This window comes from Callithrix jacchus, chromosome 22 (genome assembly GCF_049354715.1).
Source record: "Callithrix jacchus isolate 240 chromosome 22, calJac240_pri, whole genome shotgun sequence".
NCBI classification, from domain to species: Eukaryota; Metazoa; Chordata; class Mammalia; order Primates; family Cebidae; genus Callithrix; species Callithrix jacchus.
This window is the reverse complement of record NC_133523.1, coordinates 2,422,080-2,439,333: the sequence shown is the minus strand read 5'-3', so window position 1 is coordinate 2,439,333 and position 17,254 is coordinate 2,422,080. Positions and strand designations below refer to the sequence as shown.

Below are 17,254 nucleotides of genomic sequence, written 5' to 3'. Positions count from 1 at the left end.
ATCTACTCATCTACCCATCCAACCATCCATCCACCCACCCATATAGCCAGTCATTTATTTATCCATCCATCCACCCACCTACCCATCCATCCATCTATACATCCATCCATCCATCCACCCACGCACCAATGCACCTAGTCATCCATCCATCTGTCCGTCCATCCATCCACCCACCCACCCACCCAGGCACCAAGCCATGTAGTCCATCCATCCATCCATCCATCCATCCATCCATCCATCCACCCACCCATTCACCCATCTACCCAACCATCCACCCAATCATGCATCCACTCATCCATCCTTCCACCCACCCATCCACCTTTCTATCTACCCATTCACCTATCCATCCATCTACTCATCTACCCAGTCACCTACCCATCCACCTGCCCATCTGCCTATCCACCCACCCATCCATCCATTTGTCCAGCTATCCATCTGTCCTCCCACCCATCCACCCACCCATCCATCTGACCACCCATCCATCATCTATCCATCTAGCCTAAGAAGCCTTTCTGTTTTTCAGGTTCCTCTGGGCTGAGACAGTTTCCTAGAAGTTCTTATTTCTGGTGCCCTGAACAGTCGTGAGGAGGTCTGGTCAGGGGTTTTGTAGGTTGTCCTTTGATTAAATTTGTCCAGTGTTTTTTTCTCATGGTCACACTGGAGTGACGGGTTCTGGGCAGAAAGACCTCAGATGTGAGGGCCTTCTCATCACATGCCATCAAGGGCACGATACCCACATGACTTCTCACTGCTGGTGAGCTTGATCACCTGGCGCAGGAGTGTATGCCAGGTTTCTCCACTGTCATTATGGTTTCAAGGTGACATGCTTGCTCCTTTTTTTTTCTTTGAGATGGAGTCTTGCTCTGTCACCCAGGCTGGAGTGCAATAGCTCGATCTCTGCTCACTGCAACCTCTGCCTCCCAGGCTCAAGTGATTCTCCTCCCTCAGCCTCCCAAGTTACAGGCCTCCCACCACCATGCCCGGCTAATTTTTGTATTTTCAGTAGAGAGAGGCTTTCCCCATGTTGGCCAGGCTGGTTTCGAACTCCTGACGTCAAATGATCCGCCCGCCTCGCCTCCCAGAGTGCTGGGATTACAGACATGAGCCACCGCACCTGGCCCAAGATGACATTCTGTTGACTCTGAGTTCCCATTGAGGGATGCTTGGGGTGTGTGTGTGTGTGTGTGTGTGTGTATATGTGTGTGTATGTGTGTATGTATGTGTATGTGTATATGTGTGTCTGTGTATGTGTGTATATGTGTATGTGTGTATGTATGTGTGTCGGTGTGTCTATTTGTACGTGTGTCTGTGTATGTGTGTCTGTATGTGTGTATCTGTGTGTATGTCTGTCTGTGTGTGTATGTGTGTGTGTGTATGCATGTGTCTGTGTCTGTGTGTGTGTGTCTGTGTCTGTGTGTATGTATGTGTGTGTGTCTGTGTGTCTGTATGTGTCTGTATTTCTGTGTATGTGTGTCTGTGTGTGTGTCTGTGTGTATGTGTGTATATATGTGTATGTGTGTGTATGTGTCTGTATTTCTGTGTGTGTGTGTCTGTGTGTATGTGTGTATATATGTGTATGTGTGTGTATGTCTGTGTGTATGTGTGTATATGTGTGTATGTGCCTGTATGTATTTCTGTGTGTGTGTTTGTGTGTGTCTGTGTGTATGTGTGTGTATATGTGTGTGTGCGTGTGTGTGAGAATTTTGCCTTTTTCACTTGAACCTTTGGCTGTCGGATGTCAGGGCTGGCATTTGCACCCGAGCTGGCTCATTTCCAAAGCCTTCGAGCGTCCTTCCCTCCCCATCCTTCCCTTTCAGCCTCAGCTGAGCTCTTGGGGGACCGAGGTCACCGGCACCTTGTCTGGCCCCGCCGGCTCCCGGTTCCCCCCGCCAGACGCGCCATCCCAGGTTCTCCGTTTGCGGCCGTCTCTTTGAATTTATGGGCCAGCTGAGCAGAATGGGAAAGTCATCAGGGAGTGTGAAAGTCACTCTAGAAGGTGGGAATGCCCGCAGCCGCCAGCCCCCGGCACCTGCAGCAACAGGGGTCCTGCCACACTGCCTGGGCTGGGGCGGGCGCAGCTGGAGGGTGCGGCAGTGGAAGACGCGGGCTCTCCATCCCCCCAGCTCTCACGCCATCGTGACACCTGCGAGACTGCGCTGAGCCAGCCCTGGTGCCACGGCCGGCAAAGGCCCGTTTCTCGTCATCACAATAGCACGACCTTCTGTTTACAAAAGTAACACACACACAAAGGTTTAAAGGCAGGATACTGAGAAATCACTGAATTCTGCAGTTTATGAGGGTGAAGCTTATGGTCGATGAACGACGTCTCCAATATTTTTACAGGAAAAGCTCCCCAGGAATCCCAATCTGGAGACGAAGACTGTTAAAATATCTTCCAGCCTGCGTGCTTTTTGTTTTTTGTTGAGACGGAGTCTCGCTCTGTCCCCCAGGCTAGAGTGCACTGGTGTGATCTCGGCTCACCGCAACCTCCGCCTTCCGGGTTCAAGCGATTCTCCTGCCTCAGCCTCTCAAGTAGCTGGGATTGCAGCTCAGCTAATTTTTCTTTTCTTTTCTTTTTCTTTTTTTTTTTTTTTTTGAGACGGAGTTTCGCTTTTGTTGCCCAGGCTGGAGTGCAATGGCGCGATCTCGGCTCACCGCAACCTCTGCCTCCTGGGTTCAGGCGATTCTCCTGCCTCAGCCTCCTGAGTAGGTGGGATTACAGACATGCACCACCGTGCCCAGCTAATTTTTGTATTTTTAGTAGAGACGGGGTTTCACCATGTTGGCCAGGCTGGTCTCGAACTCCTGATCTCAGGTGATCCGCCTGCCTCAGCCTTCCAAAGTGCTGGGATCACAGGCGTGAGCCACCGCGCCCGGCCCAGGCTACCTGTCTCTAACTGGCTGTTTTTGAAGTAGCTTCAAATTTACTGAGAAGTTGTGAGACTAGCTCCAAGCACTTTCATAAACTCTTTATACTCAAATATGCCAGCTGTTTACATCCGCCCGATTTTTTCTTCTTCTTTTTCTTAAGACGGGGTTTCACTATGCTGGTCAGGCTGGTCTTGAACTCCCGACCTCAGGTGATCCGCCCGCCTTGGCCTCCAAAGTGCTGGGATTACAGGCGTGAGCCACCGCGCCCGACCTCCTAGTTTTCCTTTTCTTCTTCTCTCTCTTGCGTCACTCCGTCGTTGGCTGTGTGTGTGTCTACACATTTATGTGTGTCTGTGTTTATGTATAAATCGCATAGGGATATGCGTGGATATTATCTATGTATACGCAGAAAGGCAGTTACTATATATCATATTATGCAGTTATACACACGCAGAATTATACGTATGTAGCTGTGCGTGTATATTGATTGATTTCCATCCATTTGAGATTAAGTTGAAGCATTGTGCTCTGTTAACCCTAAAGACCTTGGTGGGTATTTTCAAAGACCAAGGCCCTCCCTTCCCTCCCTCCCCCTTCCCCTTCCGCCCTTCCCCTCTTCCTCCCTCCCTTCCTCCCTTCCTTCCTTCCCTGTCTCTTTTTTTTTTTTGAGACAGGGTCTGCGCTGTCACCAGGGCTGGAGTGCAGTGGTGCAGTCACGCCTCACTGCAGCCTCCACCTCCTGGGCTCAAGTGATCCTTCCACCTCAGCCCCCCAAGTAGCTGGGACACACCACTATGCCTGGCTAATTCTTTTATTTTTTTAGGGACAAGGACTTGCCTGTCACCTAGGCTGGAGTACAGTGATGTGATCACAGCTCACCTGCAGCCTCAAACTTCTGGGCTCTAGCGATCGTCCCGGCTCAGCGTCCTAAGAAGCTGGAACTACAATCACATGCCAGCGTTTTTTGGTTTTTATTTTCAGAGAGAGGGTCTCTCTGTGTTGCCCAGGCTGGTCTTGAACTCCTGACCTTAAGCCATCCTCCCACCTCAGCCTCCCAGAGTGCTAGGATTATAGGCATGAATAATCACTGGCACCCAACCAAGCTGGTGCCGTGTCTTTCTGAGACGTTGCCATAATTCCTAGAGTTCCCTTACTTTCTGGCACAAAAAGATGCTCCGGAAATATAATATTTTTTTCTCCCCAGTCTTGGAGCCGACCTTCTCTAAGCAGTCCTGGTGACTTTTAGTCCTTTCAAACATCTGTACTGTTAAAAATATATACTGGCTGGGCACAGTGGCTCACGCCTGTCATCCCAGCACTTTGGGAGGCCAAAGTGGGCAGATCACCTGAGGTTGGGAGTTCAAGACCAGCCTGACCAACATGGAGAAACCCCATCTCTACTAAAAATACAAAATTAAGGCCAGGTGTGATGGCTCAAACCTGTAATCCCAGCACTTTGGGAGGTGGAGGCAGGTGGATCACTTGAGGTCGGGAGTTCGAGACCAGCCTGGCCAACATGGTGAAACCCCATCTCTACTAAAAATACAAAATTAAGGCCAGATGTGATGGCTCAAACCTGTAATCCCAGCACTTTGGGAGGTGGAGGCAGGTGGATCACTTGAGGTCGGGAGTTCGAGACCAGCCTGGCCAACATGGTGAAACCCTGTCTCTACTAAAAATACAGAAATTAGCCAGGTGTGGTGGCGCGTGTCTGTAATCCCAGCTACTCAGGAGGCTGAGGCAGGAGACTCACTTGAATTCAGGAGGCGGAGATTGCAGTGAGCTGAGATCTCACCACTACACTCCAGCCCGGGCACCAAGAGTGAAACTCTGTTTAAAAAAAAAAAAAAATGCACTGCACCCACGCATATATGTGCTTTTCCAAATAATAATAGAATCATCTGCTGATAGTGTTCCTTAACCATTTTTTTTTATTTTAGGAATAGATTATGGGAATCTTTCCGCGTGATCAAATACAGATTTGCGACATCTTTTTTAGTGAGTTTCAAGTGTTTTACCTCACGGTTATACTGTAGATTACTTAACTAATCTCCTAAATTAAGAAGGAGTGTGCTGCCGCCATCAGGGCTCCCTGCAGCCTGGAACTCCTGGGCTCAAGCGAGGCATCTAAGTTGTTTATTATTTATTAACCTTTATCCATAATACTTCAGGTAAACCGCTTGTGTGCACCTATGCTCAGTCCTACGAACGTAACCTTAGGACAGTTTTCCGGAGGAGACTTGCTTACAAGGACAGTTATTCCAATGTCCTCCACCCACTCCATGATTTATCACGCCTTGACCATCCCTGGCGATTATCTATTTTTTAAAAATACTTGCCAGTTAGACCAGGTGTGGTGGCCCATTTCTGTCATCTCAGCACTTTGGGAGGCTGAGGCAGGAGGACTGCTTGAGCCCAGGAGTTTGAGACCAGCCTGGGCAACATAGCAAGACCCCATCTCTACAAAGAAATGTAACAATTAGTCAGGCATGGTGGCATGCACCTGTAGTCCCAGCTACTTGGGAGGATCCCTTGAGCCCAGGATGTCAAGGCTGAGTGACGTATGATTGCACCACTGGACTCCAGCCTGGGCAGCAGAGTGAGACCCTGTCTCAAAAAAAAAAAAAAAAATGTCGTTTAAAGCCTGAATGTAACATCTCATTATATGATCAATAACCTTTTTTCTTACTGGAGAGCTTGAAATTTTTCATAGCAAACATTTATAATGCTTTTTGTGGATTATGTTCACTTTTAACAGTTTGTTTATTTAATTTTGAGATAATCTGTGACTTACAGAAGAGATGCAGAAATAGTGCACCTTTCAACCAGCTCCCCGTTGGCTGACAGCTTCCATAACCACTTCCATAACATAACAGAACGTGTATCTCCACTAAGAAAACCGACCTTGCTGCAGTATTAGGTATAGGGCTGATTCACATTTCATCATTTTTTCCCATTTCCATGTGTTTTTTTGTGATCCACGATCCCACAGGTATTAAGTTGGTTTGTTCACTTTTTATTGATTTGTTGGAGATCTTTATATATTAAGGACCTCAACTTTTCGTCTCTCATCACTTTGGCAAAAAGTATTTGCATCTTGCTTGTTCGGGTGGCGGGTGACGTAGGACGATGCTGGCATCCTGGCTAAAAGCGAAGGTTATAGGGCAGAGGCTGCATGCCAGACCCTCCACAAACTATTCTCACCTCCCCAACCCCTCCCGGACTTTCTGTTTCTCCAACACACATCGAGCAACTGGCCACATGTCACCTTGTGAAACCTTCATATTTTAGTCCACAAAGTTGCGCCTGCCTCTTAGACCGTATCGCGGTTCTCGAACTGTTCCAACGTCTGTTGGGTGATGCAGAGTCAACAGGGCCCGGCCAGGCACTTTGTCGAGTAACATGTCACAGTGTCCCCACCCTTGAGGAGAAGGGGAGGTGTCCCATCCCTGCAGGGCAGGGCACAAACCCCTGCAGAAGTGGGCACTGGGAGTGTGGCCGGGCCCGTCCTGGCTGCAGACACAGCTTTGCTGCTGTGTTTGGGACCAGTGAGGGCCCCCCTACCACGTCCCACCCGACAGCCTCAGACCTGTTCTCACCCCCCTGCGGTCTGGGAACTCAGTGTTTCTGCTGACCCTTCCTGGGTAATTTGCAAGTGAAGGAATTGACAGCGGCGCTCCAGGCCACCTGAGGGACTCCCCCATCAGTCTGTCACCCAGGCCACTGGGCGCTCTACTGGGGGAGGAGAGAGGCAGATGCACAGATTCGTCACTTTCAGGCTGGGCCTGCAGCGAAGGCGCTTCCGATGAGGGATATCATGGTGCATTTTCCTGTGAGGTTCATGTCAAGTCTTTCTTAGGGCCTGATGTGGGGGGAAGATGAGGGAGGAAGACATCGGCCTCTACCTCAATAACCAGGCAGAGGCCGGGTGCGGGAGCCATGCCTGCACTCCCAGCAGTTTGGGAGGCTGAAGTAGGAGAATCGTTTGAGCCCAGGACTTCCAGACCAGCCTGGGCAACATAGCGAGACTCTTATCTCTTTAAAAAAAAAAAAAAAAAAAACAAACGTAAAAATTAACTGGGCTTGATGGTACCTGTAGTCCCAGCTACTGGGGAGGGTGAGTGGGGAGGATCCCGTCTGAGGCTGCAGTGAGCTGTGATTGCACCACTGCACTCCAGCCCGTTGACAGCAAAACTTTTTCTCTAAAATAAGAGAGTCACGCAGAGGGTTGGGTGCAGTGGCTCCCGCCTGCAATCCCAGCACTTTGGGAGGCCGAGGCAGGCAGATCACCTGAGGTCAGGAGTTGGAGACCAGCCTGGCCAGCATGGCAAAACCTCGTCTCTATTAAAAATAGAAAAATTAGCCAAGCATGGTGGCGCGCACCCATAGTGCCAGCTCTTCGGGAGGTTGAGGCAGAAGAATCGCTTGAACCTGGGAGGCGGAGGTTGCAGTGAGCCAAGATCGCGCCACCGCACTCCAGCCTGGGCGACAGAGTGAGACTCCGTCTCAAAAAAGGAAAAAAAGACAGAACCAGGTGGAGAGCAGCAGGGCCTCCCCCTATCCCCACCTCAGACAGGCAGCATGAGGGGGTGAGCAGGTCAATGTCCGGGGCGGGGGCTGGGGCTGCTGGGGCCGGCCGGGCTCACTCACCTGCGCGTTTGGGCCCTGACCCCTGGGCACCCCTGAATCCCACTGCCCCTGGAGTTCCTCCAGTTTTACTGAGTGCGTGCTGTGCGACGGGCACTGGGGGGTGCAAAGGTTTTTTTTTTAAGTCCCAGTGGAGTCTGGCCTAGTGTCCTGAGGAGGAGGACACAAGCCGAGAGACACCTGTGCCCCCAGAGCTGGAAGAGGCAGGAGGAATCCACCCGGGCAGCCTCTGGAGCGAGCAGCAGGTTGCAGACCCCATGATTTTGGACCTCTGGCCTCCAGAACTGGGAGAGGGTATATGTGTGTGTGTGTGTGTGTGTGTGTGTGTGTGTGTCTGTGTCTATATGTGTGTGTGTCTGTGTGTGTCTGTGTCTGTGTGTGTGTCTGTGTCTATGTGTGTGTCTGTGTGTGTCTGTGTCTGTGTGTGTGTGTCTGTGTGTGCGTGTCTGTGTCTGTGTGTCTGTGTCTGTGTGTGTCTGTGTCTATGTGTGTGTATGTCTGTGTGTGTGTGTCTATGTGTATGTGTGTCTGTGTATGTGTCTGTGTGTGTCTGTGTCTATGTGTGTGTCTGTGTCTGTGTGTCTGTGTGTGTGTGTCTGTGTGTGTGTCTGTGTCTATGTGTCTGTGTGTGTGTCTGTGTGTGTGTCTGTGTGTGTGTCTGTGTGTGTGTGTCTGTGTCTGTGTGTGTCTGTGTCTGTGTGTGTCTGTGTGTGTGTGTCTGTGTGTGTGTCTGTGTGTGTGTCTGTGTGTGTGTCTGTGTCTATGTGTGTGTCTGTGTCTATGTGTGTGTGTGTCTGTGTCTATGTGTGTGTCTGTGTGTGTGTCTGTGTGTGTGTCTGTGTGTGTCTATGTGTGTGTGTGTCTGTGTGTCTATGTGTGTGTGTCTGTGTCTGCATCTGTATGTGTGTCTGTGTGTCTGTGTGTGTGTGTCTATGTGTGTCTGTGTGTCTGTGTGTGTGTCTGTGTCTATGTGTGTGTGTCTGTGTCTGTGTGTCTGTGTCTGTGTGTGTGTCTGTGTCTGTGTCTATGTGTGTGTCTGTGTCTATGTGTGTGTGTGTCTGTGTCTATGTGTGTGTCTGTGTGTGTGTGTCTGTGTGTGTGTCTGTGTCTATGTGTCTGTGTGTGTGTCTGTGTGTGTGTCTGTGTGTGTGTGTCTGTGTCTGTGTGTGTCTGTGTCTGTGTGTGTCTGTGTGTGTGTCTGTGTCTGTGTGTCTGTGTGTGTGTCTGTGTGTGTGTCTGTGTCTATGTGTGTGTCTGTGTCTATGTGTGTGTGTGTCTGTGTCTATGTGTGTGTCTGTGTGTGTGTGTGTGTGTGTGTCTGTGTGTGTCTATGTGTGTGTGTGTCTGTGTGTCTATGTGTGTGTGTCTGTGTCTGCATCTGTATGTGTGTCTGTGTGTCTGTGTGTGTGTGTCTATGTGTGTCTGTGTGTCTGTGTGTGTGTCTGTGTCTATGTGTGTGTGTGTCTGTGTCTGTGTCTGTGTGTCTGTGTCTGTGTGTGTGTGTGTGTGTGTGTTGACAGAGTCTTGCTCTGTCTCCCAGGCTGGAGTGCAATGGCACCATCTTGGCTTGCTGCAACCTCCTCCTCATGGGTTCAAGCAATTCTCCTGCCTCAGCCTCCTGAGTAGCTGGGATTCTAGGCGCCCATCACCACACCCAGCTAATTTTTTGTATTTTTAGTAGAGATGGGGTTTCGCCATGTTGCCCAGGCTGGTCTTGAACCCCTGACCTCGCGATCCACCCGCCTTGACCTACCAAAGTGCTGGGATTGCAGGGTGAGCCACCGCGCCCGGCCACGTCTGTCACAGGTACGAAGGCCCTCCTCCCCGCCCCCAACTTGTGCTTTCTTATGGCAGCCCCAGGACACCCAATCTGCAGTTCCTGGGAAATGGGGCATACAAGGGCAGGCTTGGGGATCTGCAGGTTTGGGGATCAGAATATCACCTGCCCATGGGGGTGCGTCTCCTGCTCCCCGCATTTCTGCCAAAGCCCGTTTGATCGGTGGCCTGTCCTTGCGTGTCCCCGAGGAAGGTGACCAGCAGGCGGAGCTGCTGCCCAGCAGTGTCCCTCCCGCGTCCTCCTCAGTCCTCCTGTTACCATAAACACTTGCAGACCTCAGAGGCAAACACTCAACGATCCCCAACTGACACGCTGTGTGCTCAGGGTTTAGAGCCTCACAGAGGGAGCGCTCTTCCCTGCACCCACCCCGTTCACCTGGCCATTTATCGTCCGGGCCACCCGGCTCCCCGGGGCAGCCTGATGGCCAAGGTGCAGGTCTGGATCAGTGCCAGGTGCCTGCCCTCCCACCTGCCCCCGGCCACCCTGAGCTTCGGGACACAGTGACGGGAGCCAGCGGCGCTGGGAGTGGCCTCGGCTCTGGGTGACGCCTGGGCAGGGAAATTTCAAAACAAACTGAGCCACGTGGTCTGTGTCAGGTGTGTCCGGGTGACCCCCCACACCCCCCGTCCAGACCCTGCTGTCTGGACCTGCCCGGCCAGGGGCACCCATCCCGCACGCAGATGCCGAGGCAGAGCCGGGAATCACTGGACCCCCTTCTGCAGGCGGGGGCGGCTGAGGAGCCCGAGAGGAACGACGTGCATTCTTGGGATGTTTTTTCCTTAACCGTCTCTCCCACTCCCAGCCGTTTCCTGGCCTCGCGCAGACGAGCGACAGATGAGCGGCTCTGGCACCGGGCCACATGGGTGGTTTTCCATGCCGGGGGTCAGTCTGGGATGCACATCCCCACAGCTCAGCCCACCCCGCCGTGGGAGCCAGGAGTCCGGGGTTCGAGGCCCCGATCCCCACCTTTCCAGCTCTGTGACCTTAAAATCCTTTCTCTTGGGTTTTCCTCCCTACTTGGGCATGTGAACGTTGGAAGCTGATGATTCTTGGTCTCGGGATATTGGTTCCTGGCATGGAGTGGGTGGAGGCCAGGGACGCTGCTCAGCACTCTGCAGCGCCCAGAACGGCCCCACCCCAGAGAGAAGGACCCAGCCCCAGTGTCCCAGGGCTTTCGGGGAGGGAGAGACCCTGCTGACCGGCAACTGCAAACAGGTGCTTTTTGCCCAGCTTCTCCAGCCTGGTTAACGACGGAACCGGTGGCTACCGGCCACTGAGCCCAGCCCCTGGGCAGGCGTTGCTCGTAACTTCCCTTTGCCCTGCGGGACAGGGCAGTCTTCCGTGCTCACCGCTACAGCGCCGCTTCCGTTGATATATTTATATTACGCCTCATTCCATAAAGAATCCGAGCAAGAGATTCACTCAAATAGAAAAATGCAAATAGCTTTCTAACACGGAGAGCAGGGCCAGAGTCAGCACCAGGCTGCCCTCGATCCTCTGGGGCCCGTATTGGGTCCTCTGCGGGTCCCCGGTTCTAGCGAGGGGTTGGTCCCTGCTCTGCCTGTGCTGAGTCTCAGAGGGTGTCTGAGCCTCAGAGCCCTCAGAGACCCTCAGAGTCTCATATCGGAAGCCTCTATGTCATGATGCTGAGTAAGACAAGCGTGTGGCTGGGCGGGGTGGCTCGCTCATCTTATCCCAGGGAGGATCTCTTGAGCCCAGGAGTTCGAGACCAGCCTGAGTGACATAGCGAGACCACCATCTCTAAAAAAAATAAAAGAAAAGAATTAGCCAGGCTTGGTGGTGCATACCTGTGGTCCTAGCTACTTGAGAGGCTGAGGTGGGGGGATCTGGAGCCGGGGAGGCCAAGGCTGCAGTGAGCTGTGATCGCAGCATTGTACTCCAGTCTCAGTGACAGCAAGGCTGCACCTGGGAAAAAAAAAAAGGAAAATAACACGATAACATTTTATATAGGGATATTCTATGTTTTCTTTTATTTGGATTTATTCCTCAATGTAAATCTGTTGCAAGGGTTTACATGCATATATCATATGTAAAATATTACACTGTTTTTTTTTTTTTTTTTTTGAGACAGAGTCTGGCTCTGTTGCCCAGGCTGGAGTACAATGGCATGATCTCGGCTCACTGCAACGTCCGCCTCCCGGGTTCAAGCGATTCTCCTGCCTCGGCCTCCGGAGTAGCTGGAATTACAGGCGTGCACCACCACGCCCGGCTGATTTTTGTGTTTTTAGTAGAGGCGAGTTATCTCCACGTTAGCCAGGCTGGTCTCGAACTCCTGACCTCAAGTGATCCACCCACCTCAGCCTCCCAAAGTGCTGGGATTACAGACATGAGCCACCACGCCCAGCCTAATTTTTGTATTTTTAGTAGAAACAGAGTTTTGCCATGTTAATCAGGCTGGTCTCCAACTCCCAGACTCAGGTGATCCACCCGCCTCGGCCTCCCAAAGTGCTGGGTTACAGACGTGAGCCGCGCACCCGGCTTGCCTGACCCCTTTCTCCCTTCCCGGCCTTTCCTCCCGTGTCCCACCGACCGCCCTGGGCTTTCCCTCTATGAACCTGGAGTGCGCCTCGTCTCTATGCTGCTAAATCCATATCATCTTTCCGGGACCACCTGGCTGCCGGCTGGGTCCACCCCCGGAAGGCCCGCTGTCCTCTAGCATCGGCAGAGCGGAAATCTCCGCTTCATAGTACTGAGTCCACCGTCTTGGGCGACTGTTCAGTTTTGCTGTGTGTTTTCTGAGCTGCGGGGCCCGGGAGGCCTGGTCAGGCGGGTAGTCTCGATTCCAGGACCCACGATTGAGTGATTCCCTCTGCCGGAGGGTGGGCGGGCCTGTGATGCGCTTCTATTCTATAGAATGCGGTGAGGTTGCCTTTTATGTGAAATGTGTTGGCACGATCATCGCTGTGATTAGGAGAGATGATAGAAGACGGCTTTTTTGGTTTTTTGGTGAGATGGAGTCTGGCTCTGTCGTCCAGGCTGGAGTGCAATGGTGCAATCTCGGTTCACTGCCTCCCGGGTTCAAGCAATTCTTCTGCCTCAGCCTCCCGAGTAGCTGGAATCTATAGGTGAGCACAACCACACCTGGTAATTTTTGCTTTTTTTTTTTTGAGACGGAGTTTCGCTCTGTCACCCAGGCTGGAGTGCAATGGTGCAATCTCGGTTCACTGCAACCTCCGCCTCCCGGGTTCAAGCAATTCTCCTGCCTCAGCCTCCTGAGTAGCTGGGATTACAGGCACGCACCACCACGCCAGGCTAATTTTTTATTTTATTTTGTATTTTTAGTAGAGACAGGATTTCTCCATGTTGGTCAGGCTGGTCTCGAACTCCCAACCTCAGGTGATCCACCTGCCTCGACCTCCCAAAGTGCTGATATTACAGTCATGAGCCCCCTTGTGCTTGGCCTAATTTTTGTATTTTTAGTAGAGACAGGGCTTCACCATGTTGGTCAGGCTGGTCTCAAACTCCTGACCTTAAGTGATCTGCCCACCTCGGCGTCCCAAAGTGCTGGGATTACAGACTCTGTCACCGCACTCTGCCAGAAGACTGTAGTTTAGCAGAGTCTTGGGGAGCTGCTCCCCTGCTGGTTCCCATAGGAAGAAGTGAGCTGTGCATTGTGGGAAGGCCAGACGAGGGCCTAATAGGTAGTACCCAAGGGCAGCCCCCAGGAGCTGGGAGTGGCCCCCCAGCCAACAGCCAGCAAGGAAACAGGGATCCAGGTCCTACAACCACAGGGAGAGAAATGGTCCCAGCAGCCCCAGGGAATGCTGAGTGAGGAGCCTTCCCCAACCGAACCTCGGATGAGACACAGCCCTGGCCAACACCCAGGCTGTACCCTTGCCAAGGGCCCTGAGCAGAAACCCTGGCTTGGCTGTTCCCGGATTCCTGACCCCCCCCAAGACTGTGATGTCCTAAGTGGATGGTGTTAGAAGGCCACGTGGGTGGTGATTGATGATACAACACAGAGGCTGAGCTCGCTGCACCACGGCCCCATCCTGCGAGGTGGACCTTGTCCTGACCCTGCCAGCAGGAACGCGAGACTTCCTGGAACCATGCGCAGGGGACAGCCCTGGTGACTCACGTAGCATGACTGAGTTAAGAACACATTCGGCCGGACGCGGTGGCTCACGCCTGTGGTCCCAGCACTTTGGGAGACCGAGACGGGTGGATCACTTGAGGTCAGGAGTTCGAGACCAGCCTGGCCAACATAGTAAAACCCCGTCTCTACTAAAAATATAAAAATTGGCCAGGCACGGTGGCAGGCGCCTGTAATCCCAGCTACTCGGGAGGCTGAGGCAGGAGAATCACTTCAACCTGGGAGACGGAGGTTGCAGTGAGCCGAGATCACACCATTGCACTCCAGCCTGGGTAACAAGAACAAAACTCCGTCTCAAAAAAAAAAAAAGAAAAGAAAAGAGAAAAGAAATTTGGGCTGGGCACAGAGGTCCACACCTGTAATCCCGACACTCTAGGAGGCTGAGGCGGGAGGATCACTTGAGTCCAGGAGTTTGAGACCAGCCTGGGCAACATAGTGAGACCCTGTCTTTAGAAAACATTCTAAAAATTAGCCAGGGTGGCGCTGCGCTCCTGTAGTGTCAGCTACTCAGGAGGCCAAGGCAGGAGCTTGCATTCAGGAGTTTGAGACCAGCCTGGGCAACCCAGTGAGACCCCATCTATAAAAAATCTTTTAAAACTTAGCCAGGTGTGGTGGTGGGCTGCACCTGTAGTCCCAGCTACTCAGGAGGCTGAGGTGGGAGCATCGCTGGAGCTCAGGAGGTCGAGGCTGCAGTGAGCCGTGATTGCACCACGACACTCCAGCCTGGACAGGGAAGCCAGACCCTGTCTCATAAATAAATAAATAATAAAATAAAAAAGACCAGCCGGGCGCAGTGGCTCACACCTGTAATCTCAGCACTTTGGGAGGCCGAGGCAGGCGGATCACGAGGTCAAGAGATGGAGACCAGCATGGCCAACCTGGTGAAACTCTGTCTCTACTAAAATACAAAAAATTAGCCAGGTGTGGTGGCACGCGTCTGTAGTCCCAGCTACTTGGGAGCTGAGGCAGGGGAATCGCTTGAACCCAGGAGGCGGAGGTTGCAGTGAGCTGAGATTGCGCCACTGTACTCCAGCCTGGTGATAGAGCAAGACTCCATCTCAAAAAAACAAAACAAAAAAAAATAGACCAAGTTTAGTCCCCAGGGTCCCCGGTTCCCCGGATGTGTGAAGGTGGCCAGCAGCTGCTGCAACTCCAGTTCCCCACCCGGCGGCCGGCCCTGTCCTCTCTGGGGTGGGCAGACATCCAGGGGCCACAGTGAACTCCGGGAGGGAGTGGGGCAGCCCTGCCCAGGGCACATTCCCAGCACACCGCGTGCAGGCCTGGGTCAGGGGTTTCTGCTGGAATGGACCCGCGTGTTTGCTGCTGCTGCGGTCCTCCGGGGCACCAGGCTGCACGCCTGCACGTCATCAAGGCAGCCTCGCTGCGGTGGGCTGGGAAGGTCAGCCTTGGAGTCCGCCAGCCTCACAACTCCTGCTCTGGGAGCACGTGTGCGTGCAGCCTGTCTGTGTGTGTCTGCATGTGTCTGTGTCTGCATGTGTGTCTCTGTGTGTGTGTGCGTGTGTCTTTACCTGTGCGTGCCTGTGTGTGCCTGTGTGTCTGCATGTGTGTCTCTGTGTGTGTCTGCATGTGTCTGTGTGTACCTGTGTGAGCGTGTCTGTGTGCCTGGGTGTGTACCTGTGTGTGTCTGCACGTGCCGAATGAGTCTGTGTCTACATGTGCCTGCATGTGTCTGTGTGTGTTTACATGTATCTGGGTGTGTCTGTGCATGTCTGCATGTGTCTGTGTGTAACTGTGTCTGTATGTGACTGTGCCTGTGTGTACCTGTGTGTCTCCATGTGCCTGTGTGTCTAAGTGTGTCTCCATGTCTGTATGTACCTGTGTGTGAGTGTGTCTGTGTGTGTGTGCATGTGCCTGTGTGCGTTTGTATGAGTGTATCTGTGTGCGTGGGTGTACCTGTGTGTGAGCATGTGTCTGTGTGTGTCTGTGTACCTGTGTGTGTGCCTGTGTGTCTGCATGTGTCTGTGTGTATACCTGTGTGTGTGTGCCTCTGTGTACCTGTGTGTCTGTGTGTACCTGTGTGTGAGCATATCTGTGTGTGTGCATGTGCCTGTGTGCATCTGTATGAGTGTATCTGTGTGCGTGGGTGTACCTGTGTGTGAGCATGTGTCTGTGTGTGTGTGTACCTGTGTGTGTGTGCCTGTGTGTCTGCATGTGTCTGTGTGTTCCTGTGTGTGAGCGTGTGTCTGTGTGTGTCTGTGTACCTGTGTGTGTGCCTGTGTGTCTGTGTGTACCTGTGTGTGAGCGTGTGTCTGTGTACCTGTGTGTGTGTGCCTGTGTGTCTGCATGTGTCTGTGTGTATACCTGTGTGTGTGTGTGCCTCTGTGTACCTATGTGTCTGTGTGTACCTGTGTGTGAGCGTATCTGTGTGTGTGCATGTGCCTGTGTGCGTTTGTATGAGTGTATCTGTGTGCGTGGGTGTACCTGTGTGTGAGCAAGTGTCTGTGTGTGTCTGTGTACCTGTGTGTGTGTGCCTGTGTGTCTGCATGTGTCTGTGTGTACCTGTGTGTGAGCGTATCTGTGTGTGTGCATGTGCCTGTGTGTGTTTGTATGAGTGTATCTGTGTGCGTGGGTGTACCTGTGTGTGAGCATGTGTCTGTGTGTGTCTGTGTACCTGTGTGTGTGCCTGTGTGTCTGTGTGTACCTGTGTGTGAGCGTGTGTCTGTGTACCTGTGTCTGTGTGCCTGTGTGTCTGCATGTGTCTGTGTGTATACCTGTGTGTGTGTGTGCCTCTGTGTACCTATGTGTCTGTGTGTGTCTGGGTGCCTGTGTGTGTGTGCCTGTGTGTCTGCATGTGTCTGTGTGTACCTGTGTGTGCACATGCCCTGAGGATGCACCCATTCTGCTTTGTACGCTTCCCAGAAGCTTTCCAGATCGGTCCCAAAGGACAAGAGCCAGCACTGTGGCTCACACCCGTAATCCCAGCACTGTGGGCGGCCAAGGCAGGGGGACTGCTTGAGCCCAGGAGTTCCTGGCAACAGCAAGACCCCATTTCTACAAAAATTTTAACAATCAGCTGGATGTGGTGGTGCGAACCTGTGGTCGTAGCTACTCCGGAGGCTCAGGTGGGAGGAATGCTTGAGCCCAGGAGGTCAAGGCTGCAGAGGTGTGATGGCGCCACTGCACTCTAGCCAGGGCAACACAGCAAGCCCCTGTCTCCACAAAAAATAAAAAATTAGCCTGTTGTGGTGGTGTGAGCCTGTGGTCCCAGCCACTCAGGAGGCTGAGGTGGGAGGATTGCTTGAGCTCAGGAGGTGGAGGCTGCAGTGAGCTATGATCGCACCAGTGCACTCCAGCCTGGGGGACAGAGTGAGAGCCCATCTCCAGAGAGAGACAGAGACAGAGACAGAGAGAGAGAGAGAGAGAGAGACTGTTCAAAGAACAGACAAATTTGTCAGTGGGACAGGATGGGTAGTTCATATTTTGTATGAACCATATAAAATGGTCAACTGGCCGGGCGCGGTGGCTCACACCTGTAATCCCAGCACTTTGGGAGGCCAAGGTGAGCAGATCACCTGAGGTCAGGAGTTCGAGACCAGCCTGGTCAACGTGGTGAAACCCCGTCTCTACTAAAAATACAAAAATTAGCCAGGCATGGTGGCGCATGCCTGTAAATCCCAGCTACTCAGGAGGCTGAGGCAGGAAGATCATTTGAACCCCGAGGGCGGAGGTTGCAGTGAGCTGAGATCGAATCACTGCACTCCAGCCTGAGTGACAGAGTGGGCTCCGTCTCCAACAAAAAAAAAAAAAAAGGGAAACGTGACCAC

General features: G+C 52.6%; 2 protein-coding genes across 12 annotated transcripts in view; both read left to right on the top strand.

Annotated features, from left to right (window-relative positions):
- GNG7 (G protein subunit gamma 7) overlaps positions 1–17,254 on the top strand; it is a 179,771-nt gene that overhangs the window by 110,563 nt on the left and 51,954 nt on the right. The gene's annotated exons all lie outside the window — the stretch shown is intronic.
- LOC144580905 (uncharacterized) lies at positions 214–9,193 on the top strand. The gene has a single exon (XM_078361455.1). It carries the CDS (start codon positions 7,776–7,778, stop codon positions 9,033–9,035), a length of 1,260 nt encoding a protein of 419 aa, XP_078217581.1. The 5' UTR covers positions 214–7,775; the 3' UTR covers positions 9,036–9,193.

Bases quoted from the DNA above. Each gene is read 5' to 3' on its own strand.
- LOC144580905 (XM_078361455.1), top strand. From the start codon at position 7,776: ATGATTTTGGACCTCTGGCCTCCAGAACTGGGAGAGGGTATATGTGTG.